At 55.5% G+C, this 25,505-nt stretch overlaps 2 protein-coding genes across 2 annotated transcripts; one reads left to right on the top strand and one right to left on the bottom strand.

Moving 5' to 3' along the window:
* Window positions 1-480: 480 nt before the first annotated feature.
* STRN4 (striatin 4) lies at window positions 481-22,459 on the bottom strand. The gene is made up of 17 exons (XM_064402154.1): window positions 22,195-22,459; window positions 20,702-20,805; window positions 18,904-18,971; window positions 17,135-17,195; window positions 15,801-16,022; window positions 14,173-14,287; window positions 13,712-13,841; window positions 12,951-13,016; window positions 11,884-11,966; window positions 10,856-11,034; window positions 10,688-10,735; window positions 9,102-9,262; window positions 7,995-8,186; window positions 6,889-7,020; window positions 5,696-5,797; window positions 4,595-4,681; window positions 481-3,182 (listed from the first exon to the last, which is right to left on the bottom strand). Exons 1-17 carry the CDS (start codon window positions 22,399-22,401, stop codon window positions 3,013-3,015), a joined length of 2,127 nt encoding a protein of 708 aa, XP_064258224.1. The 5' UTR covers window positions 22,402-22,459; the 3' UTR covers window positions 481-3,012.
* On the top strand, window positions 22,071-25,505 carry FKRP (fukutin related protein). Its single transcript, XM_064402155.1, has 2 exons — window positions 22,071-22,294; window positions 23,318-25,505. The coding sequence occupies exon 2, from the start codon at window positions 23,435-23,437 to the stop codon at window positions 25,013-25,015; it is 1,581 nt and encodes a 526-aa protein (XP_064258225.1). The 5' UTR covers window positions 22,071-22,294; window positions 23,318-23,434; the 3' UTR covers window positions 25,016-25,505.

Raw genomic sequence — 25,505 nt, 5'->3', positions numbered from 1 at the left:
AGGGATTTGGGGACAATTCAGGGGGATTTGGGGACACTGGGAGGGATTTGGGGACATTGAGGAGGATTTGGGGACAATTTGGGGGATTTGGGGACAATTCAGGGGAACTTTGGGACAATTCAGGGGATTTGGGGACAATTCAGGGGGATTTGGGGACACTGGGAGGGATTTGGGGACATTGAGGAGGATTTGGGGACAATTTGGGGGATTTGGGGACAATTCAGGGGAATTTGGGGACAATGAGGGGGATTTGGGACAATTCAGGGGGATTTGGGGACAATTTAGGTGGAATTGGGGACAATGGGGGGGTGGCAACACTGGAAATGTCTCTTTCAGTCCTATTTTTGTCCCTTTTAGTCCCATTTTTGTCCCTTTTTGCCCCATTTTTGTCCCTTTTTGCCCCATTTTTGTCCCTTTTTGCCCCATTTTTGTCCCGTTTTGCCCCATTTTTGTCCCCTCCCCCCTCAGGGCCACCGCAGCTTTTGCCAAAATCTTTTATTGCCGCCCCTCCCCCACCCCAAAAAACCCCAAAAACACCAAATAAATATCCAAGAAAACGCCGTGAAAAAGGGGGATTTGGGGGATTTTTGGGGGGAATTTGGGGAATTTTGGGGCTCCGCGATTATCACACGGTGATAAGGCAGCGCTGGCAGCCCCGGGGGGGCGGCTTTGGGGGATTTTGGGGGATTTCAAAAGGAATTTGGGGAATTTTTAGGGGATTTGGGGGAGTTTTCAGCTGTACAAAATTTACAAAGGGGGAAAATCCCAAAAATCGGGGGAAAAAAATCCCAAAAATTGGGGAAAAAATCCCCAAAATTGGGGGGAGGGAACACCTAAAAATTGGGGGAAAATCCCAAAAATTGGGAGGAAAAATCCCAAAATCTGGGGGGGAATCGTAAAATTTGGGGGGAAAAAAATCCCAAAAATGTGGGGGAAAATCCCAAAAATTTGGGAGGGGAAATACCAAAAATTGGGGGGAAAATACCAAAATTTGGGGGTAAAAATCCCCAAATTTTGCGGGGGATGGAAATTCCAATAACTGCAGGGAAAAAATTCCCAAAATTGGGGGAAAAATCCCAAAAATTGGGGGGGAAAATTCCCCAAATTTGGGGAGAAAAAAAAATCCCAAAATTAGTGGGGGAAATCCCAAAAATGGGAGCGGGGGGAGGGGGAATATCTAAAATTTGGGATTTATCCAGAGGGTGAAATCCCAAAAATTTGGATTTTTCTGAGGGAAAAAACCCTAAAAATTAGGGGGGGAAATATTTAAAAAAATTGGGATTTACGTGGGGGGGGAACATCCCAAAAATCTTGGGGGGAAAGACTCCTAAAAATTGGGAAAAATCCTAAAAATTGGGATTTTTCAGGCAAAAAAATCCTAAAAATTTGGGGAGAAAATGCCAAAATTTGGGATTGATTTGGGGGGAAAACCCAAAAAATTTGAGGGAAAAACCCTAAAAATTGGGGGGAAATTACAAAATTTGTGAGGAAAACCCCCAAAATTGGGATTTACTTGGGTGGGAAAATCCTAAAAATTGAGGAAAATTCCCTAAAATTTGGGAATTAATGGGGGGGGGGGGGATCTTAAAAATTGGGGGGGAACCCTAAAATTTGGGATTTATCCAGAAGGAAAAATCCCCAAAATTTGGGATTTATCTGGTGGGAGAAAATACAAAAAATTGGAAGGAAAAAATCCCCAAATTTTGGGAAAAAAATCCCTAAAATTTGGGATTTAGATGGGGGGAAAATTATAAAAAATTTGGGGAAAAACCTTAAAATTTGGGATTTAAATGGCGGAAAAAATTCTAAAAATTTTGGGGAAAAATCTCTAAAATTTGGGATTTTTATCTGGAGGGAAAAATCCCCCAAATTTGGGATTTTTCTGGTGGGGAAAAATATGAAAAAATTGGGGAAAAATCCTAAAAATTTGGGAAAAAATCCCTAAAATTTGGGATTTACCTGGAGGGAAAAATCCCCCAAATTGTCCCAAATTTGTCCCAAATTTGAGGGGGGGGGGAGGGAACAGAGCCCTTCAGGCCTGGGCAGGGACAGGTGACAATGGCAGGTGCCACCTCACCTGCCCAGGTGCCACCTCAGGTGTGTCACCTGCTCGGGGGGAGGTGACCGAGGCCACCTGATGCCACCAGGTGCCACCAGCACGCAGCAATGACCGATGTCACCTCAGTGCCACCTCCTGTCCTGTTCCTGGTGCTGCCCCCAGGTGTGCCCAGGTGTGCCACCAGGTGTCCCCAGGTGTCACCTCACCTGGTCCCTGGGCCACCAGGTGCCACCAAGACACAGAGGAACAAACTGTGTCACCGTGGTGCCACCTCCTGTCCTGTCCTTGGTCTGTGGTGAGGCCACCAGGTGTGCCCAGGTGTGCCCAGGTGTGCCCAGGTGTCACCTCAGGTGTGCCCAGGTGCCACCACAGGTGTGTCACACCTGGTCTCTGAGCAAGGGGAGGTGACAGAGGCCACCAGGTGCCACCAACACATGGAGAGACAAATGGCACCATGTCCTGTCCTGTCCTGGTGCTGTCCCCAGGTGCCACCAGGTGTGCCCAGGTGCCACCTCAGGTGTGTCACACCTGATCCCTGGGCAAGGGGAGGTGACAGAGACCACCAGGTGCCACCAACACACGGAGAGACAAATGGCACCATGTCCTGTCCTGTTCTGGCATTGTCCCCAGGTGCCACCAGGTGTGCCCAGGTGCCACCCCAGTCCGGGAGAGGTGACAGAGGACACCACAGGTGCCACCACAGGTGCCACCAACACACAGAGGGACAAAGAGCACCACATCCTGTCTGGTCCCAGTGCTCTCCCCAGGTGTGCCCAGGTGTGCCAAGGTGCCACCAGGTGTGCCCAGGTGCCACCCCAGTCTGGGAGAGGTGACAGGTGCCACCAACACACAGAGGAACAAAGTGACACCACCTCCTGTCCTGTCCTGGCGCTGTCCACAGCTGTGTCCAGGTGTGCCCAGGTGTGCCCAGGTGTGCCCAGGTGTGCCAGGCGTCAGACGAACACCTTGGCCAGGGCGTCGGCGCCGGCGCTGGCGCTGAGGGCGCGCCGGGGGTGGAAGGCCACGGCCAGCACGGCCTCCTCGTGCTTGCGGCGGTGAGCGGGCAGCTCCTGCACACAGGTGCGCTGGCACAGGTGCCACAGGCGCAGCGAGCAGTCGTGACCTGGGGGGACAGGGACACAGGTGACACACGGACACAGGGACACAGGTGACACAGGGACACAGGTGACACAGGGACACAGGTGAGGGCAGCTCCTGCACACAGGTGACACAGGTGACACAGGTGACACAGGGACACAGGTGAGGGCAGCTCCTGCACACAGGTGCGCTGGCACAGGTGCCACAGGCGGAGAGAGCAGTCGTGACCTGGGGACACAGGGACACACAGGGACACAGGTGACACAGGGACACAGGTGAGGGCAGCTCCTGCACACAGGTGCGCTGGCACAGGTGCCACAGGCGCAGGGAGCAGTCGTGACCTGGGGACACACAGGGACACACAGGGGACACAGGGACACAGGTGAGGGCAGCTCCTGCACACAGGGACACAGGGACACAGGTGACACAGGGACACACAGGTGACACAGGTGAGGGCAGCTCCTGCACACAGGTGACACAGGGACACAGGGACACAGGTGAGGGCAGCTCCTGCACACAGGTGCGCTGGCACAGGTGCCACAGGCGCAGAGAGCAGTCGTGACCTGGGGACACACAGGGGACACAGGTGACACAGGGACACAGGTGACACAGGTGAGGGCAGCTCCTGCACACAGGTGACACAGGTGACACAGGGGACACACCTGGGGACACACCTGGGGACATGGGGACAGGTTGACAATGACAATGGTCACTCACTGGTCACTCTTTAGTCACTCATGGTCACTCATGATCACTCAGTGGTCACTCAGGATCACCCATCGGTCACTCCTTGCTCATTGGTCACTCATGGTCACTCAGGGTCACTCAGGGTCACTCAGTGGTCACTCAGGTCACTCAGTGGTCACTCATTGGTCACTCAGGTCACTCAGTGGTCACTCATGGTCACTCATTGGTCACTCATGGTCAGCGGTCACTCAGCAGTCACTCATGGTCACTCATTGCTCATCGGTCACTCAGTGGTCACTCATTGGTCACTCGTGGTCAGCGGTCACTCAGTGGTCACTCATTGCTCATTGGTCACTCATCAGTCATTCAGAGTCACTCATGGGTCACTCAGCAGTCACTCATGGTCACTCATTGCTCATTGGTCACTCAGTGGTCACTCAGGATCACTCATCGGTCACTCATCAGTCACTCAGGGTCACTCATTGGTCACTCGTGGTCAGCAGTCACTCAGTGGTCACTCAGGATCACCCATCGGTCACTCCTTGCTCATTGGTCACTCAGTGGTCACTCAGGTCACTCATTGGTCACTCATTGGTCACTCATCGGTCACTCAGGGTCACTCAGGGTCACTCAGTGGTCACTCATGGTCACTCAGGGTCACTCAGGGTCACTCAGCGGTCACTCAGTGGTCACTCATGGTCACTCAGGGTCACTCAGCGGTCACTCATTGGTCACTCAGTGGTCACTCACTGCCGGACAGCAGGAAGGCTCCGCTGGGGTCCAGGGCCAGGCAGGTGACGGCGTCCAGGTGAGCGACCATGGAGTGCACCACCGCACCTGGGGGCGGGGCTTAATCAACAGGGGGCGGGGCCTGCCAGGGCGTGGTCAGTGGGGGTGGGGCCTGGAAGGGGAGGGCTTGGCAGGGCATGGTCAGCAGGGGGCGGGGCCTGCCAGGGTGTGGTCAGTGGGGGCGGGGCCTGGAAGGGGAGGGCTTGGCAGGGCATGGTCAGCAGGGGGCGGGGCCTGCCAGGGTGTGGTCAGCAGGGGTGGGGCCTGGAAGGGTGTGGTCAGTGGGGGCATGGCCTGAGAGGGTGTGGTCAGCAGGGTGGGGCCTGAGAGGGCGTGGCCAGCAAAGGGAGCAGACTAAAATCACATGGTCAGTGAAGGGGTGTGGCCTAAAGGGGGTGTGGTCAGGGGGAAAGGGGTGGGGCCTAAAGGTGTGTGGTGGTGAGGGGTGTGGCCAAATAGGGTGTGGTCAGCAAAGGGGGAGGTGACTCTGGGATGTGGGCGCGGCCACAAAAGGGTGTGGTCAGTGAGGGGTGTGGTGTGAATGGGCGGGGCTGGGTAAGGCCACACCCCTTTCCTGGCCTCATTAGGGGTAATGACGGCTCCTCATTAGCCTAATTACCTTCTAATGACCCCCTCATTACCCTAATTACATCCTAATAGCACTCTCATTACCCTAATGACCCCTAATGATCTTCTGATTACCCTAATGACCACTAATGACACCCTTATAACTCCTTAATTACCCTAATGATCAGCTAATTACCCCCAGTCACCACCTAGTGACCCCTAATCACCCTAATGATCCCTTCATTACCCTAATGACTCCTCATGACACCCTCATTACCCGTAATGACCCACTCATTACCTTAATGATCCTTAATGACACTCTCATTACCCTAATTAGCCCCTAATGATCCCCTCATTACCCTAATGACCCCATAATGATCCCCTCATTACCCTGACGACCCCTAAGTGACTCCTAATTAACCTAATGACCCCTAATTACACCCCAAATTACACTAACAACCCCCTAATTACCCCTAATTAGCCTGACGAGCCCACCTGTGCGGTTGTCCAGGTAGCGGATGGCGCGGTCGTCGCTGGCCGTGATGGTCAGCGGCTGCGAGGGGTGAGCGACCACCTGGTTCACCTGGGCACGGCCACCTGGGGACATTGGGGACATTGGGGACATTGGGGACACCCGGGGACATTGGGGACACCCAGAGTGACCACCTGGTTCACCTGGGCACGGCCACCTGGGGACATTGGGGACAGTCAGAGTGACCACCTGGGGACACCCAGAGTGACACCTGGTTCACCTGGGCACGGCCACCTGAGGACATTGGGGACATTGGGGACATTGGGGACACCCAGAGTGACCACCTGGTTCACCTGGGCACGGCCACCTGGGGGGGCATTGGGGACATTGGGGACATTGGGGACACCTGGGGACATTGGGGACACCCAGAGTGACCACCTGGTTCACCTGGGCACGGCCACCTGCGGGGACAGCGGGGACACCAGGGGGGTCAGGGGACACCTGGGGACATTGGGGACAGTCAGAGTGACACCTGGGGACACCCAGAGTGACACCTGGGGACAGAGTGACCACCTGGTTCACCTGGGCATGGCCACCTGGGGGGGCATTGGGGACATTGGGGACACTCAGAGTGACCACCTGGTTCACCTGGGCACGGCCACCTGGGGGGGCATTGGGGACATTGGGGACACCTGGGGACACCCAGAGTGACCACCTGGTTCACCTGGGCATGGCCACCTGAGGGGACAGCAGGGACACCTGGCAGGGTCAGGTGGCCCTTGGGGACATTGGGGAGACATGTTCAGGTGACCCCAGGTGGCCCTTGGGGACCTCAGGGGACAAAGAGGGGGTCAGGGGACACTTGGGGACATTGGGGGGGTTTAGGTGACCCCAGGTGATCTCAGGTGACCCTTGGGGACATTGAGGACATCAGGAGGGTTCAGGTGGCCCTTGGGGACATCAGGGGGGTTCAGGTGCCCCTTGGGGACATCAGGGAGGTTCAGGTGCCCCTTGGGGACATTGGAGGGGTTCAGGTGGCCCTTGGGGACATTGGAGGGGTTCAGGTGCCCCTTGGGGACATCAGGGGGGTTCAGGTGGCCCTTGGGGACATTGGAGGGGTTCAGGTGCCCCTTGGGGACATCGGGGGGGTTCAGGTGACCCTTGGGGCCATCGGGGAGTTCAGGTGGCCTTTGGGGACATCAGGGGGGTCACTCACCGCCGTTTGGGGACACCAGGGTGGCCTTGGTGGCCTCGAGGTCGTAGAGCACGGTGGCACCGGAGCGGAAGCCGGCCACCAGCTGGGCCGGGTGGGTGGGGACGAACGTCACCGAGGTGGGGACACCGTGATCTGAAACCAACAGGTGAGGGGACAGGTGTGACACCTGCACAGGTGAGGGGACAGGTGTGTCACACCTGGAACGTCACCGAGGTGGGGACACTGTGATCTGAAACCAACAGGTGAGGGGACAGGTGTGACACCTGCACAGGTGAGGGGACAGGTGTGACACCTGGGGACAGGTGTGTCACACCTGGAACGTCACTGAGGTGGGGACACCGTGATCTGAAACGGGGACAGTGAGGGGACAGGTGTGACACCTGGGGGACAGGTGTGACACCAGAGGTGACCCCAGGCTGTCCAGGTGTGTCCCAGGTGTCCTCAGGTGTGTCCCCAATGTCACTTGGCTGTGTCCCCAGTGTCCCCAGCTGTGTCCCAGCTGTCCCCAATGTCTCAGCTGTGTCCCCAGCTCTGTCCCCAGCTGTCCCCAATGTCTCAGGTGTGTCCCCAGGTGTCCCCAGGTGTGTCCCCAATGCCCCCACGTGTGTCCCCAATGCCCCCACGTGTGTCCCCAAGTGTCCCCAGTGCCCCCAGATGTGTCCCAGCTGTCCCCAATGTCCCCAGCTGTCCCCAATGTCTCAGGTATGTCCCCAGGTGTGTCTCCAATGTCCCCAGCTCTGTCCCCAGTGTCCCCAGCTGTGTCCCCAATGTCTCAGCTGTGTCCCCAGCTCTGTCCCCAGTGTCCCCAGCTGTGTCCCCAATGTCTCAGGTGTGTCCCCCATGTCCCCAGCTGTCCCCAATGTCACCCGCTGTCCCCAGTGTCCCCAGCTGTGTCCCCAGCTCTGTCCCCAGTGTCCCCAGCTGTGTCCCCAATGTCTCAGGTGTGTCCCCCCATGTCCCCAGCTGTCCCCAATGTCACCCGCTGTCCCCAGTGTCCCCAGCTGTGTCCCCAGCTCTGTCCCCAGTGTCCCCAGCTGTGTCCCCAATGTCTCAGCTGTGTCCCCAGCTGTCCCCACCCCAGTGTCCCCAGCCGTGTCCCCGCTCACCTTTGTGCCCGTCCAGGACGCTGAGGCAGGTGCCAGCCGTGCCGCTGCCACCGCCGCTGTCCCCGCGGGGGTCCCAGAGGCGCACGGTGCCGTCGGCCGAGCACGAGGCCAGGTGACGCCCGGTGACATCGAAGGCCAGGCCCCAGACGGCGTCGGCGTGGCCCTCGAGGACCCCGCGCAGCACCCGCGGGTCTGGGGACACAGGGGACATTGATGGGGACATCACTGGGGACACTGGGGACATTGGGGACATCGGGGACCCCGCGCAGCACCCGCGGGTCTGGGGACACAGGGGACATTGATAGGGTAGCATTGTCCACAGGTGCCACCACACCCCCAGATGTCCCCGATGTCCCAAGTGCCACCACACCTCCAATGTCCCCGGTGTCCCCTGGTGCCACCACACCCCGGCATGTCCCCAGTGTCCCCGAGTGCCACCACACCCCTGGATGTTCCCGGTGTCCCTGATGTCCCTGCTGTCCCCAGGTGCCACCACACTCCCATATCCCCAGGTGTCTCTGATGTCCCCAGGTGCCACCACACCCCAGTATTCCAAGGTGTCCCCAGTGTCCCCAGGTGCCACCACACCCCCGATGTCCCTGCTGTCCCTACTGTCCCCAGTGTCCCTGATGTCCCTGAGTGCCACCACACCCCAATATCCCCAGGTGTCCCCAGTGTCCCCGCTGTCCCCGCTGTCCCCGGTGTCCCCAATGTCCCCAGGTCCCACCACACCCCCGATGTCCCTGATGTCCCCAGTGTCCCCAGTGTCCCCAGTGTCCCCAATGTCCCCAATGTCCCCGGTGTCCCTGCTGTCCCCGATGTCCCCAGTGTCCCTGCTGTCCCCAATGTCCCCGGTGTCCCCAATGTCCCCAATGTCCCCGATGTCCCCGATGTCCCCAATGTCCCCAGTGTCCCCAATGTCCCCAATGTCCCCGATGTCCCCAATGTCCCCAATGTCCCCAATGTCCCCGGTGTCCCCAGTGTCCCCAGTGTCCCCGCTGTCCCTGCTGTCCCCGCTGTCCCCAATGTCCCCAGTGTCCCTGCTGTCCCCAGTGTCCCTGCTGTCCCCCATGTCCCCGTGTCCCCGCTGTCCCCAGTGCCACCCACCGTAGCCGTCGTAGGGGTCGCTGTCCAGCCCCGGGAGGCGCCAGCAGCGGATCCGAGCGTCCACCCCGGCACTGCAGCACAGCCCCGCGCCCCCGCTGTCACCGCTGTCACCAGTGTCACCAGTGTCACCTGCCGCCACCGCCACCGCCAGCACCGGGCCCCTGGACAGGGACAGAGGGACAGAAATTACAGCGGTGTCACTGCTGTCACCAGTGTCACTGTCACTGCCAGCACCGGGCCCCTGGGAGGGGACAGAGGGACAGAAATCACAGCGGTGTCACTGCTGTCACCAGTGTCACTGTCACTGCCAGCACCGGGCCCCTGGACGGGGACAGAGGGACAGAAATCACAGCGGTGTCACTGCTGTCACCAGTGTCACTGTCACTGCCAGCACCGGGCCCCTGGACGGGGACAGAAATTACAGCAATGTCACCACTGTCACCAGTGTCACTGCTGTCACCTGTGCCACTGACAGTACCGGGCCCCTGGACGGGGACAGAGTGACAGAAATCACACTGGTGTCACCGCTGTCACTGCTGTCACCTGTGTCACTGTCACTGCCAGTACAGGGCCCCTGGATGGGGACAAAGTGACAGAAATCACAGCGGTGTCACTGCTGTCACCTGTGTCACTGCCAGCACAGTGACAGCACTGAGCCCCTGGATGGGGACAGAATGACAGAAATCACACTGGTGTCACTGCTGTCACTTTTGTCACCTGTGTCACTGTCACTGCCAGCACAGGGCCCATGGGAGGGGACAGAGGGACAAAAATCACAGTGGTGTCACCGCTGTCACTGCTGTCACCTGTGTCACTGTCACTGCCAGCACAGGGCCCCTGGACAGTGACAAAGGGACAGAAATCACAGCGGTGTCATCGCTGTCACTGTCACCCGTGTCACTGCCAGCACAGTGGCCCTGGGACGGTGACAAAGTGACAAAAATTCCCTGTACAATCACAGCCAGGTGACAAGCGAGTAACAAGGAGGTGACACCAAGGTGACAAAGTGACAAAAAGCAAGAATAAAGCCACAACCACCGAGGTGACAATGAAGGTGACACTGAGGTGACCCTGAGCTGACAATGAGGTGACAAAGTGACAAAAAACAGGAATAAAACCACAACCACTGAGGTGGCAATAGAAGTGACAATGAGACAACACCGAGGTGACACCAAGGTGACACCAAGGTGACAAAGTGACAAAAAGCAAGAATAAAGCCACAACCACCAGTGTGACAATGAAGGTGACAATGAGAAGACACTGAAGTGACACTGAGGTGACAATGAGGTAACAAAGGGGTGACACCAAGGTGACAAAGTGACAAAAAACTGAATAAAGCCACAACCACCGATGTGACAATGAAAGTGACAATGAGGTGACACAGAGGTGACAGAGAGGTGACAAAGAGGTGACACTGATGTGACAATGAAGATGACAATGAGGCGACACAGAGGTGACACAGAGATGTGACAATGAAGTGACAAAGTGACAAAAAACAGGAATAAAGCCACAACCACTGATGTGACAATGAAGGTGACACTGAGGTGACAATGAGATGACACGGAGGTGACACAGAGGTGACAAACCTGTGCCCGCGGAAGGCGTACACCGGCTCCACGTCCAGCGCCGCGTTCCTGAGGGGACAACGGTGACAACGTGGTGACAACGCGGTGACAACGGCCACGGCACCCCCACCAACCCCTGCCACCCCCTGTCACCGCGTGTCACCCGCGTGTCACCCGCGTGTCACCCACTTCCTGGGCACGAGCGGCTTCTGCAGGTTCCAGAGCTTGAGGGTGGCGTCCTCGGAGGCCGTCACCAGCGCCGGGTGACAAGGGACAAAGGCCAGCGCCCGCACGGCGTCGTAGTGGCTGCGCAGCGTCAGGCGCGGGCTCCAGCTGCGCTTCGGGGACAGCGCGCGGCCGTCCGTCACCTGGGGACACGGTGGCACTTGGGGACACTTGGGGACACTGGGATATGGGGGGAAACAAGGGCATGGTGGCACTTGGGGACACAGGGACATTGATGGGACATGCGGGTTCCAGCTGCGCTTCGGGGACAGCGCGCGGCCATCCGTCACCTGGGGACACGGTGGCACTTGGGGACACTTGGGGACACTGGGATATTGGGACATGGTGGCACTTGGGGACACTGGGACACTGATGTCACACGCGGGCTCCAGCTGCGCTTCGGGGACAGCGCGCGGCCGTCCGTCACCTGGGGACACGGTGGCACTTGGGGACACGGTGGCACTTGGGGACACTTGGGGACACTTGGGACACTGCAGAATTCGGCTGTGGTGGCACTTCAGGACATGGTGGCACTTGGGGACACTTGGGGACAGGCGCAGGCTCCAGCTGCGCTTCGGGGACAGCGCGCGGCCGTCCGTCACCTGGGGACACGGTGGCACTTGGGGACACTTGGGGACACTGGGATATTGGGACATGGTGGCACTTGGGGACACTTGGGGACACGCTGGGGAATGGTGGCAGATGGGGATATTGGGATATGGTGGCACTTGGGGACACAGCAGAACAAGAGTGTGGTGGCACTTGGCGACACTCGGGACACCAGGGCCATGGTGGCACTTGGGGGCATGGCAGAACCAGGGCCATGGTGGCACTTGGGGACACTCAGGACAGGGCTGTGGTGGCACTCGGGGACATGGGGACAGGCGCGGGTGGCACTGGGGACACGGGGTGGCACTGGGGACATGGGGACAGGCGCAGGTGGCACTGGGGACAGGCACGGGTGGCACTTGGGGACACGGGGTGGCACTCACGTCGCCGCCGTCGTTGTCATTTGTCACCGTCAGCTCCGCCAGGTCCCCGAGGCCATCCAGGGCCAGCGCCTCGGCCGGGAGCCCTGGGGACACAGGGACAGGGACAGTGACACCAGAGCGGCCTTGGGGACACCCAGGGACACTGGGGACAATGGGGACAGTGGGGACACAGGGGACAGTGACACTGGGGGGGCCTTGGGGACACCCAGGGACCCTGGGGACAATGGGGACAGTGACTCCAGAGCGGCCTTGGGGACACCCAGGCACACTGGGGACACAGGGGACAGTGGGGACACAGGGACAGGGACAGTGACACCAGGGGGGCCTTGGGGACACCCAGGGACAATGGGGACAGTGGGGGACAGTGACACCAGGGTGACCTTGGGGACACACAGGGGACAGAAAGGAAAATGGGGACAGTGGGGACAGTGACACCAGAGGGGCCTTGGGGACACAGGGGACAATGGGGACACAGGGGACACCCAGGGGCCCTGGGGACACAGGGGACAGTGGGGACAGTGGGGACAGTGACACCGGGGTGGCCTTGGGGACACCCAGGGACAGAGAGGGCAGAGGGGACAATGGGGACAGTGACATCAGAGTGGCCTTGGGGACACAGGGGACACCCTGGGGACAGAAAGGACAATGGGGACAGTGACACTGCGGTGGCCTTGGGGACACAGGGGACACCCTGGGGACAGAAAGGACAATGGGGACAGTGACACCAGAGGGGCTTTGGGGACACAGGGGACACCCAGGGGCCCTGGGGACACAGGGGACAGTGGGGACAGTGACACCGGGGTGGCCTTGGAGACACCCTGGGGACAATGAAGACAGTGACACCAGAGGGGCTTTGGGGACAATGGGGACACCCTGGGGACAGATGGGACAATGGGGACAGTGACACTGGGGTGGCACTGGGGACACAGAGCCCCCCCAGGTGACACGGGTGACACAGGTGACACGGGTGACATGGGTGACACGGGTGACACAGGTGACATAGGTGACACAGGTGACACGGGTGACACAGGTGACACAGGTGACATGGGTGACACGCCTGTCCTTACCTTCCGGTGGCCGCAGTGGCCGCGGTGGCCCCAGGTCCCCGTCCCGCAGGTGGCACCGGTGGCTCTCTGTGACAATGGGGGGGAGGGGTCAGGAGATGTCCCCAAGTGTCCCCAAATGTCCCTGAGCTCACCTCGGATGTCCCCAGCTGTCCCCAAGGTGTCCCCAGGTGTCCCCAGGTTCACCCCAGGTGTCCCCAGGTGTCCCCAAGCTGTCCGCAAGGTGTCCCAAGCTCACCCCAGGTGTCCCCAGGCTCACCTCTGATGTCCCCAGGTGTCCCCAGGTGTCCCCAAGGTGTCCCTGAGCTCACCTCTGATGTCCCCAGGCTCACCTCGGATGTCCCCAGGTGTCCCCAGGTGTCCCTGAGCTCACCTCTGATGGCCCCAGCTGTCCCCAGGTGTCCCCAAGGTGTCCCCAGGCTCACCTCGGATGTCCCCAGGTGTCCCCAAGGTGTCCCCAGGTGTCCCCAGGTGTCCCCAGGCTCACCTCGGATGTCCCCAGGTGTCCCCAGGTGTCCCCAGGCTCACCCCAGGTGTCCCAAGCTCACCCCAGGTGTCCCCAGGCTCACCTCTGATGTCCCCAGGTGTCCCCAGGTGTCCCCAGGTGTCCCTGAGCTCACCTCTGATGGCCCCAGCTGTCCCCAGGTGTCCCCAAGGTGTCCCCAGGCTCACCTCGGATGTCCCCAGATGTCCCCAGGTGTCCCCAGGCTCACCTCTGATGTCCCCAGGTGCCCCCAAGTGTCCCCAGGTGTCCCCAGGCTCACCTCGGATGTCCCCAGGTGTCCCCAGGGTGTCCCCAGGTGTCCCCAGGAAGTCGAACTCGCCCAGGGCGTCCTCGGAGTCCTCTTCATCCTCATCGTCCTCCTCCTCCTCCTCAGGGACCTTGGGGACACCCTGGGGACAAAGGGACACGCTCAGGGTGGGGACAAAAATAGGGACAAAAAAAGGGACAGAAAAAGGACAAAATCCCCAAAAAATCCCCTAAAATCCCCCCAAATCCCCCAAAAATCTTCCCAAATCCTCTAAAAATCCCCCAAAATCCCCTAAAATCCCCCAAAATTCCCTAAAATTCCCCAAAATATCCCCTCAAATCCACAAAAATGCCCTAAAAATCCCCCAAAATTCCCCTAAAAATCCCCCAAAATCCCTAAAAATACCACAAAATTCCCTAAAATTCCCCAAAATTCCCTAAAAATCCCCCAAAATCCCCCGGTTTGGGTCAGACCTTGCCCCTCCTGCGGGCCGGGGTGGGGGAGGGGCCCTCGGGCTCCTCTTCCTCATCGCTGTCTTCCTCAGGGGGGGAGGGGCTCAGCCCCGCCTGCGGCTCCTTCCCGGCGTTCCTGGGGGGGAAAAATGGGAAAAATCCCAAAAAAGTGTAAAAACAAAGGGAAAATCCTAAAAAAAATGCCATTAAAAACGATCAAAAAATGATGAAAATGTCAAAATCCCCCAAAAAATCCCACGAGAAATCATCAAAATTCCATCAGAAATCCTCAAAAATCCCACAAGAAATCCTCAAAAATCCCACGAGAAATCCCCAAAAATCCCATGGGAAATCCTAAAAATTCCCGAAAAAACCTTCAAATCCCACCAAAAAACTCCAAAAATATCCCAGGAAGAAACCCACTGAAAAACCCCCAAAAATTCCCCAAAACCCAGAAAATTCCCAAAAAAATCCTCCAAATCCCATCAAAACAACCCAAAAAAAATATCAGAAATGCCCAAAAACTCCCCAAAACTCCCCGCAAAAAAACCCCTTAAAAATCCCAAATCTCACCAAAAACCCCCAAAAAAATCCTAGGGAAAAAAAAACCCAAATCCCCTTAAAAACCCCCAAACCCCACAAAAAAAACCCCCAGAATTCCCCAAATGTCTCTTAAAAACCCCAAAAAACCTCTTAAAACCCAAAAAATTCCAGAAAAAGAAACCCCAAAAATCCCACGAGAAAAGCCTCAAACCTCACCAAAAAAACTCCCAAAAATCCCCCAAAACCCACAAAAAAAATCCCAAAATGTCCCTCAAAAACCCCAAACCACCCAAAAAACATCTTAAAACCTCCCCAAAAAATTTAAAAAAAAAAATCCCCAAAACTCCCAAAAATCCCACGAGACAACCCTCAAACCCCACCAAAAAAACCCCTAAAATCCCCCAAAACCCACAAAAAAATCCCTAAAAATCCCAAAAAATCCCCCAAAAATCCCCTAAAAAATCCCAAAAATCCCCTAAAAATCCCAAAAAATACCCCCAAAAATCCCCTAAAAATCCCCTAAAAATCCCCCAAAATCCCCTAAAAAATCCCAAAAATCCCCTAAAAATCCCCTAAAAATCCCCAAAAATCCCCTAAAAATCCCCCAAAATCCCCTAAAAATCCCCTAAAAAATAAAAAAAAATCCCCTAAAAAATCCCCTAAAAATCCCAAAAAATCCCCCAAAATCCCCTAAAAATCCCCTAAAAATCCCAAAAAATCCCCTAAAAAATCCCCTAAAAATCCCCCAAAAAATCCCCTAAAATATCCCAAAAAATCCCCTAAAAAATCCCCTAAAAATCCCAAAAAATCCCCTAAAAAATCCCCTAAAAATCCCAAAAAATCCCCCCAAAAATCCCCTAAAAAATCCCAAAAAATCCCAAAAAATCCCCTAAAAAATCCCAAAAAATCCCAAAAAATCCCCTAAAAAATCCCCTAAAAATCCCAACAAATCCCCCAAAAAATCGCCTAAAAAATCCAAAAAAAACCCCTAAAAATCCAAAAAATCCCCTAAAAATCCCAAAAAATCCCCAAAAAAATCCCAAAAAATTCCCCCAAATCCCACAAAAAAAAAACCCAACCCAAAACTGCCCGAATTTGCCCCAAACCTCTGGATCTGCTCCTCGATGCGGCGCAGCAGCAGCGACTCCGTGGCCGGGGGAGGGGAGGGGGGGCTCCCGGGGCTGGGGGGGGCTCCGGGAATTCCCGGAATTCCCGAAATTTCGGGGGAAATTCCCGGAATTCCGGGGGGGCTCCGGCCCAGCAGCGAGCGGAGCCGCCGCGACCTCATGTCCAGGATGGTGTCGCTGTAGCCGACCTCCTCCAGGTACCTGGGATGGGGAGAAATCCACAAAAAATGGGATTGGGAGGGGGAAAATCCTAAAGAAAATCATCAGGGGGGAGATCCTAAAAATTCCTGTGGAAATGAGAAAAATCGCCACAAAAACGTGGTGAAAATCGCACAAAAATCCTGCAAAAATTCAGCAAAAATCCTGGAAAAAATCCTGCAAAAAATCCGGGAAAAATCCTGCAAAAATCCCTCAAAATATCCTCACAAAAATCCTGGAAAAATCCTGAAAGAATCCCACAAAAATCCTGGAAAGAATCCCACAAAAAAGGCCTAAAAACCAACAAAATTCTGCAAAAATCTCTCCTAAAAATCTCCAAAATCCTCTACTAAGACTGCGCAAAAAAAACCCCAAAATCCCATAAAATTCTGCAAAAATGGCCCAAAAAACCCCAAAATTCTGCAAGAATCACCCCCAAAAATCCCACAAAATATCCTCACAAAAATCCTGGGAAAAATCCCCACAAAAATCCTGGAAAAATCCCACAAAAATCCTCCAAAAAATCCTGGAAAAATAGTGGGAAAAATTCCCACAAAAATTCTGCAAAAATCCTGAATAAATCCCCCCCAAAAAATCCTGGGAAAATCCCACAAAAATCCTGAAATAATCCTGGGAAAATTCCTCCAAAAATCCTGAAATAAAATCTCAAAAAAAAAAAAATCCTGGAAAAAGCCTGGAAAACATTCCACAAAAATCCTGGAAATATCCTGAAAAAAATCTGGCAAAAATCTGACAAAAAACCTCCAAGATCCCTACAAAAATCCAGCAAAAATCCCACAAAAATTCTGGAAAAAATAAAATAAAAAATTCTTCGAAAAATCCTGGAAAAATCCCCACAAAAATCTGAAAAAAATCCTGGGAAAATCCCAGAAAAATTCATGGGAAAACTCCCACAAAAAATCACCCAAAATCACTCCAAAATCACCCAAAAATGCTGCAAAAATTCCACAAAAATCCCCCAGAATTACTCAAAAAAAATCTCAAAAATTGCCCAAAAAACTCCAAACCCTCCCCAACCCCAAATACCCCAAAAAAACCCCAAAAATCCCCCCAAAAAATCCAAAAAAACCCCAAAAATCCCAAAAATGACTCACTGGCGCAGGAGCTGCCTCCCCTCCTTCCAGGCTCCCTCCAGCTCCACGGGGCCGTTGGACACTGGGGGGAAATGGGGGTGAGAAACCCCAAAAATACCCCAAAACCAGCCCCAAAATACCCCAAAAATACCCCAAAACCAGCCCAAAAATTCCCCAGAAATAACCCCAAAAATACCCCAAAAAATAGCCCAAAACCAGCCAAAAAATAACCCCAAAAATACCCCAAAACCAGCCCCAAAATCAGCCCAAAAATACCCCAAAAATACCCAAAAATCTACCCCCAAAACACCCCAAAACCAGCCCAAAATACCCCAGAAATAACCCCAAAACCAGCCCAAAAATACCCCAAAATCTACCCCAAAAATACCCCAAAACCAGCCCAAAAATACCCCAAAACCAGCCCAAAAATACCCCCAAAATACCCCAAAACCAGCCCAAAAATACCGCAGAAATAACCCCAAAAAATAGCCCAAAACCAGCCAAAAAATAACCCCAAAAATACCCCAAAACCAGCCCAAAACAACCCAGAAATAACCCCAAAAATACCTCAAGACCAGCCCAAAAATAACCAAAAAATAGCCCCAAACCAGCCCAAAAACAGCCCTGAAAATACCCCAAAATCCACCCTAAAAACAATCCCAAAACCGGCCCAAAATCCCCAAATGCCCCCAAAAAACCCCAAAACCCTGAATGATCCCCTCCAAAAACCTGGAAATCCAAAAATCCTCTCCAAAAAAACCCCAAAATCCCCCCAAAAAGCCAAAAACCCCAAAAAACCCAAAAAACCCTGAAGAATCCCCCCAAAAAAATCAAAAATCTCCCCCAAAACCCCAAAACAACCCAAAATCCCTCTAAAAAACCCCAAATTCGGCCCCAAAAAAAAAAACCCAAACCCAAAAAAATCCTAAAAAAAACCCAAAAAATCCCCAAAAACCCTGAACAATACCCCCCAAAATCCCCCCAAAAACGCCAAAAAAACCCCAAATTCCACCCAAAAAACCCCAAAGCCCCAAAAAATTTTAAAAAATCCCCAAAAACCCTGATCAATCCCCCCCAAAACCCCAAAAATCCCCCCAAAATAACCCAAAATCCCCCAAAAAAACCAAATTCCACCCAAAAAAAACCCCAAAACCCAAAAAAAATCCAAAAAAACCCCCAAAACCCTGAACAATCCTCCCCAAAAACCCCCCAAAATAACCCAAAATTTCCCAAAAAAAACCGAATTCTGCCCCCAAAAAAACGCCAAAACCCAAAAAAATCCTAAAAAAAACCAAAAACCCTCAACAATCCCCCCCAAAACCCAAAAATCCCCCCAAAATAACCCAAAATTCCCCCCAAAAAACCCAAAAATCCCCCCAAAAAACCCCAAATTCAGCCAAAAAAATCCCCCAAAACCCAAAAAAATCCTAAAAAAACCCCCAAAAATCCCCAAAACCCCTGAACAATCCCCCCCAAAAACCCAAATTCCACCCAAAAAAAAACCCAAAACCCCTGAACAAACCTCCCAAAAACCCCAAAATCCCCTCAAAAAACATCAAAAAACCCCAAATTCCACCAAAAAAAAACCCCAAACCCCCCAAAAAAATCCTAAAAAAACCCCAAAACCCTGAACAATCCCCCCAAAAACCCCCAAATTCCACCCAAATACCCCAAAATCCCCCCAAAAAACGCCAAAAAACCCCCAAATTCCACCCAAAAAAAAACCCCAAAACCCAAAAAAATCCTAAAAAACCCCAAAAACCCCAAACCCCAAAGTTTTGGGGTCCCACCCGGCTCCTCCGGGCGCTTCTCCCCCGGCGCCGCCTCCGTCCCGAACTTCAGCTTGTGGTACTTGCACCTGCCGGTGCAAATTTGGGATTTTTGGGGTTTTTTTTGGGATTTTTTTGGGATTTGGGGTCTTGGAGAAGAGTTTGGGGTTTGTAGGATTTTTTTGGGGTGATTTTTATGGGTTTTGGGGCAGGGTTTTTAAGGTTTTGGGGTTTTTTGGTGGTTTTGGGCAGGTTTTTGGGAGGACTTTAGGGATTTTGGGGATTTTTTGGGGATTTTTTGGGGATTTTTTTGGGATTTGGGGTTTTGGGGAAGGGTTTGGGGTTTTTAGGATTTTGGGGGGTGATTTTTATGAGTTTTGAGGCAGGGTTTTTAAGGTTTTGGGGGTTTTTGGGGTGTTTTTGGGAGGACTTTAGGGATTTTGGGGATTTTTTTGGGGATTTTTTTGGGATTTGGGGTCTTGGAGAAGAGTTTGGGGTTTGTAGGATTTTTTTGGGGGGTGATTTTTATGGGTTTTGGGGCAGGGTTTTTAAGGTTTTGGGGTTTTTTGGTGGTTTTGGGCAGGGTTTTTGGGAGGACTTTAGGGATTTTGGGGATTTTTTGGGGATTTTTTTGGGATTTGGGGTTTTGGGGAAAGGTTTGGGGTTTTTAGGATTTTTGGGGGTGATTTTTATGGGTTTTGGGACAGGGTTTTTAAGGTTTTGGGGGGTTTTGGGCGGTTTTTAGGAATTTTTGGGATTTTTGGGATTTTTTGAGGATTTGAGGTCTTGGAGAAGATTTTCGGGTTTTTAGGGTTTTTTGGGGGTGATATTTGAGGAGTTTGGGGTGGGATTTTTAAGGTTTTGGGGTTTGGGGGTGATTTGGGGTTTTTTCATGATTTTTGGGGTTTTTGAGTGATTTTTTTGGGGTTTTTTTTTTTGGATTTTGGGTCTTTGGGGGAGAGTTTGGGGTTTTTAGGGATTTTTTGGGGGTGATTTTGGGGTGATTTTTATGGGTTTTGGGGTGAGATTTTTAAGATTTTGGGGAATTTTGGGGTTTTGGAGGCAAACCTTGGGATGGTGTTTTATGATTTTTGGGGTTTCTTTAGGATTCTCGCATATTTTTAGAATTTTTAAGTAGTTTTTAGGATTTTTGATGTCTTTTCCAGGATTTTTAGGATTTCTTTAGAACTTTTAGGGGTTTTTTTTTTTAGGATTTTGGGTGGTTTTTGATGATTTCTTTAGGATTTCTGGGGTTTTTTGGGGTTTTGGGGTGGTTTTTATGGTTTTTGAGGTGGTTTTTAGAGTTTTTTTGGATTTTGGGGGTTTCTTTAGGATTCTGGGGCAATTTTTAGGATTTCTGGGTGCTTGTTAGGATTTCTGGGAGACTTTTAGGGTTCTTTTAAAGATTTCTAGGTGGCTTTTAGCATTTCTGGGTAGTTTTAAAGGTTTTTTTTTTAGGATTTTTTTACTTTTTATAGGATTTTGTGGGTGGTTTTTAGGATTTCTGGGTGACATTAGGAGTTTTCTTTATTTCTGAGTGTTTTTTAGGATTTTTGGGGTGATTTTTAGGATTTCTGTGTGGTTTTTTGGATTTTTGAGTTATTTTAGGAGGTTTTTTTGCTTTCTGGGTGTTTTTGAGGATTTTTTTAGGGTTTCTGGGTGTTTTTTAGGATTTCTGTGTGTTTTTTAGGATTTCTGGGTGTTTTTTAAGATTTTTTGGCTGATTTTTAGCATTTCTGGGTGTTTGTTAAGATTTTTCGTGTCATTTTTAGGAGTTTTTTTTTAAATTTTGGGTGTTTTTTCGGGGTTTTTCCCCCACCTCTCCTGCTTGAGGGCGAACTCCAACATCCGGATGCGGCGCACCAGGTCCAGCTTGAGGCTCTCCTGGCCCTGCCGCTCGCCCTGCAGGAACGCCACCTGCGCCTGGGGGACACCAAAGGGACATTGGGGACATCAGAGGGGACATTGGGGACACCCAGGGGTGACAGGGACACCCAGGGGCCTTGGGGACACCCAGGGGTGACAGGGACACTCAGGGTCCTTGGGGACACTCAGGGTCCCTGAGGCTCTCCTGGCCCTGCCGCTCGCCCTGCAGGAACGCCACCTGCGCCTGCGGGACACCAAAGGGACACTGGGGACATCAGGGACACCCAGGGGTGACAGGGACACCCAGGGTCCTTGGGGACACTGGGGACACTCAGGGGTCTTGGGGACACTGGGGACACTCGGGGTCCCTGAGCTCTCCTGGCCCTGCCGCTCGCCCTGCAGGAACGCCACCTGTGCCTGGGGGACAAAAAAGGGACATTGGGGACTTCAGAGGGGACATCAGGGGGTCACAGAGACACCCAGGGGTGACAGGGACACCCAGGGTCCTTGGGGACACTCAGGGTCCCTGAGGCTCTCCTGGCCCTGCCGCTCGCCCTGCAGGAACGCCACCTGCGCCTGGGGGACGTTGGGGACATCAGAGGGGACATTGGGGACACCCAGGGGTGACAGGGACACCCAGGGGTGACAGGGACACTCAGGGGCCTTGGGGACACTCAGGGTCCCTGAGGCTCTCCTGGCCCTGGCGCTCAGTATCCCCAGTCCCCCCAGTGCCCATCCCAGTATCCCCAGTGCCATCCCAGTATCCCCAGTGCCCATCCCAGTATCCCCAGTGCCATCCCAGTATCCCCAGTGCCCATCCCAGTATCCCCAGTGCCCATCCCAGTATCCCCAGTACCCCCAGTGCCCATCCCAGTGCCATCCCATTATCCTTAGTGCCCATCCCATTATCCTTAGTGCCCATCCCAGTATCCCCAGTTCCCCCCAGCGCCATCCCAGTGCCCATCCCAGTATCCCCAGTATCCCCAGTATCCCCAGTGCCCATCCCAGTGCCATCCCATTATCCCCAGTGCCCATCCCATTATCCTTAGTGCCCATCCCATTATCCTTAGTGCCCATCCCAGTATCCCCAGTTCCCCCCAGCGCCATCCCAGTGCCCATCCCAGTATCCCCAGTGCCCATCCCAGTGTCCCCAGTGCCCATCCCAGTTCACCCCAGCATCCCCAGTGCCCATCCCAGTGTCCCCAGTGCCCATCCCAGTCCCCCCAGCGCCATCCCAGTGCCCATCCCAGTATCCCCAGTACCCCCGGTGCCCCCCGCCCCCTCCCGGTGTCCCCACCCCCTCCCCGCCGCCCCGGCCGCCATTTCCTCCCAAGATGGCGCCGGCCGCGGCCACCCCGCCCCGGTGACCCCGCCGTCCCCGCCGTCCCCGCCGTCCCCGCCGTCCCCTCAGCGCGCCCCTCATGAGGGCAGCGCCGCCGCCATTACCTGCAGCTCGGCCCTCTCCGCCTCCCAGCGCCCTTTCTCCGCCTCGAACCGCGCCCACTCGTGCTGGATGAAGTGCAGGATGCCCGGCAGGCTGAGGCCGGTTCGTGCCGCGGGCTCGGAGCCCGGGGCGGGGCCGGGAGCGGGGCCGGGAGCGGGGCCGGGGGGCGGAGGTTGGGCCCGGGCCGGCGGAGCCCGCTCGGCCGCCATGGCGGCTGCCACAAAGGGAGCCACGGGCGGCAGCGGCTTCCTGCCACAAAGGGAGCCGGAAAGGGGGCGGGGCCAACGCGAAGTGGGCGGGGCCAAGGGAGGCGCTGTTGCCGTGGCAACGGGAGTTGGGGGCGGGGGGGCTGTAGCGGAATTTTGGGGGATTTTACGATTTTTTTGGGGGTTCTGGGAGATTTTTAGGGGTGTTAGGATTTTTTTGAGAGGGTGTTTGGGGAGTTAGAGGGGATTTGAGGGGTTTTTGGAGTGTTTTAGGATTTTTTGGGGTGGCATTTGGGGGTTTATATGGGATTTTTGGGTGGTTATAGGGAATTTTGGGGCAATTGTAGCAGATTTTTGGGGGCGGTTGGGTTTTTTGGGGGGGTCTTTGGAAGGTTAGAGGGGATTTTTGGGGTTCTGGGGGATATAGGGGGATTATACGGGATTTTTGGGGTTTTTTGTGGGGTCTTTGTAAGGCTAGAGGGGATTTTGGGCAGTTTAGAAGATTTTTTTGGGATGCTCATTGGTGATTTATAGAGAATTTTGGGAATTTTAGTGTTCCTTGGTGGATTAGAGAAGATTTTGGGAGGGTTTAGGAATTTTTGGAAGATCAGAGGGGATTTTTTTGGAGCAGGGTTTAATTATCGGGAATTAATTCTAATTTTTGGGGGGATTTTGGGGGTTTATAGGGGGTTTTTTGGGGTTTTTTGGGGTTTTTTGTGGGGTCTGTGTAAGGCTAGAGAGGATTTTGAGCAGTTCAGAAGATTTTTTCGGGGTGCTCATTGGTGATTTATAGAGAATTTTGGGAATTTTAGGGTTCTTTGTTGGATTAGCTATTTTGGGATTTTTTTGGGGCGGCGTTTAATTATCAGCAATTAATTAACTCTTCATTAACAACTCATTAACATTTCCGCCTCCACAGCGCCACCGCGTGGTCACCGCTGGAATCGCCGCCACCACCACAGCACCACCTCCCAATGAATTACCCCGCCAATTAACTAATTAACCACCCAATTAATGACTTAATTAACCCGACACCATGCGGATCACCCCCTGCCAGGCCGCCCTGGCCGCCGCCATCGCCCTCAACCTCCTCCTGCTGCTCTGCTCGCGCCTCCTGCCCGCCGCGCCCGCCTCGTGCCACCCGCGCCGCGTCCCCGACGGCGTCCCCGGCGTCACCGTCATCCTGCGCGACTTCGACGGCCCCGAGCACGACGTGGCCGCCACCGCCCGCTCCTTCTCCGCCCTGCCCGGCGTCCCGGTGCTGGTGGCGGCCGAGGCGCCGCCGTACCCGCCGGTGCCGCTGCCCGCCGGCGTGGCCGTGCTGTCCCTGCGGCCGGAGCCGCACCGCCCGCCGCCGCGGCCGGAGCTGGCCGTGCGCACGCGCCACGTGGCCCTGGTGCCGGACGGCGCCCGCGCCGCGCCCGGCCTGCTGCGGCGCATGAGGGACGCGCTGGAGGCCGCCTCGGATGGCACCGTCAAAGTGGTGGCGGCGGCCGTGGGGCAGCGGCGGCCGCGGTGCTTGACCGTGGAGGTGGACATCAAGGCGTGGACGGTGCGCTACGGCCTCGCTGACCACCAGAGCCACCAGCAGGGTGACCCGAAGAGTTTCCAGCACGGTGGCCAGCAGAGTGACCAGCACGGCGACCAGCAGAGTGACCAGCACGGCGAGCTGTGCGGCACGCTGGACGGCGCCCCGGCCGTCCTCCTGCTGCGGACGCGCGACCTCTTCTCGCTGCCCTTCCCGCTGGCGCGCCCCGTGGTCGCCTCGCTGTCCCTGCAGGCGGCGGCGCGCGGCTGGCGCCTGCTGCTGCTGCCGGCCGCCTTCCCGCTGGCGCCGCGGCCGCCGCCGTCCCCTCACGGCCAGTGGCGCGCCCGGAGCTCCCTGGACGCCCAGCACCGGGCGCTGCTGGAGCGCTTCGGCCTCAAGCTGGAGGTGCTGCCCGACGGCTCGCGGCGCTGGCACGGCTGCGCCAAGGAGACGCCGCGCTGCTTCGGCACGGTGCGCTGGCAGACCCCCGAGTACCTGCTGGCCGGGCGCTGGACGCCGCCGTGCTGCCTGCGGGCGCTGCGGGCCACGGCGCGCCACGTGCTGGCCCAGCTGGAGGCGGCCGGCGTGCGGCACTGGCTGGAGGGCGGCACGCTGCTGGGCGCCGTGCGCCTCGGCGACATCATCCCCTGGGACTACGACGTGGACGTGGGGCTCTACCGCGACGACGTCCCCAAGTGCCGCTGGCTGGCGGCCGTGGCGGCCACGGGCCGGCCGGTGGAGGACCCGCAGGGGTTTCTGTGGGAGAAGGCGGCCGAGGGGGAGTTTTACCGCGTCCACTTCAGCCGCTCCAACCGGCTGCACGTGGACCTGTGGCCGTTCTACGCCCGGCCCGGCGCCGTCATGACCAAGGACACGTGGCTGGGCCACCGGCAGGACGTGGAGTTCCCCGAGGCCTTCCTGGTGCCCCTGGGCACCGTGACGTTCGCCGGCGTGGCGGCCAAGGCGCCCAACGACCCCCGGGGCTTCCTGGAGCTCAAATTCGGGCCCGGGGCCATCGAGAACCCCGAGTACCCCAACCCCGGCGTCAGGAGGTTGGCACAGGACATGGGCAATAAAACAGCGCGGTGACATCTCTGATTGTCCCCTGTGCCACCCTTGGGGTCCCTCTGAGTGTCCCCAGAGCCCCCCGAGTGCCCCAACCCCAGGGTCAGGAGGCTGGCACAGGACGTGGGCAATAAAACAGTGCGGTGACATCTGTCATTGTCACCAGTACCACCCCTGGGGTCCCTGGTACCATCTCTGGGGTCCCTGTGCCACTTTACTTGGCCCTAGTGCCACCCCCGGGGTCCCTGTGCCACCCCCGGGGCCATCGAGAGCCCCCCGAGTGCCCCAGCCGTGGGGTCAGGAGGCTGGCACAGGACATGGGCAATAAAACAGCACGGTGACATCTCTGATTGTCCCTTGTGCCACCCTTGGCATCCCTGGTACCATCTTTGGGGTCCCTGTGCCACCCTTGGGGTCCCTGTGCCACCCCCGGGGCCATCGAGAGCCCCCCGAGTGCCCCAGCCCTGGGGTCAGGAGGCTGGCACAGGACATGGGCAATAAAACATCGCGGTGA

Source organism: Passer domesticus, chromosome 35 (genome assembly GCF_036417665.1).
Source record: "Passer domesticus isolate bPasDom1 chromosome 35, bPasDom1.hap1, whole genome shotgun sequence".
Taxonomy (NCBI): Eukaryota; Metazoa; Chordata; class Aves; order Passeriformes; family Passeridae; genus Passer; species Passer domesticus.
This window is presented reverse-complemented; position numbering and strand designations above follow the sequence as displayed.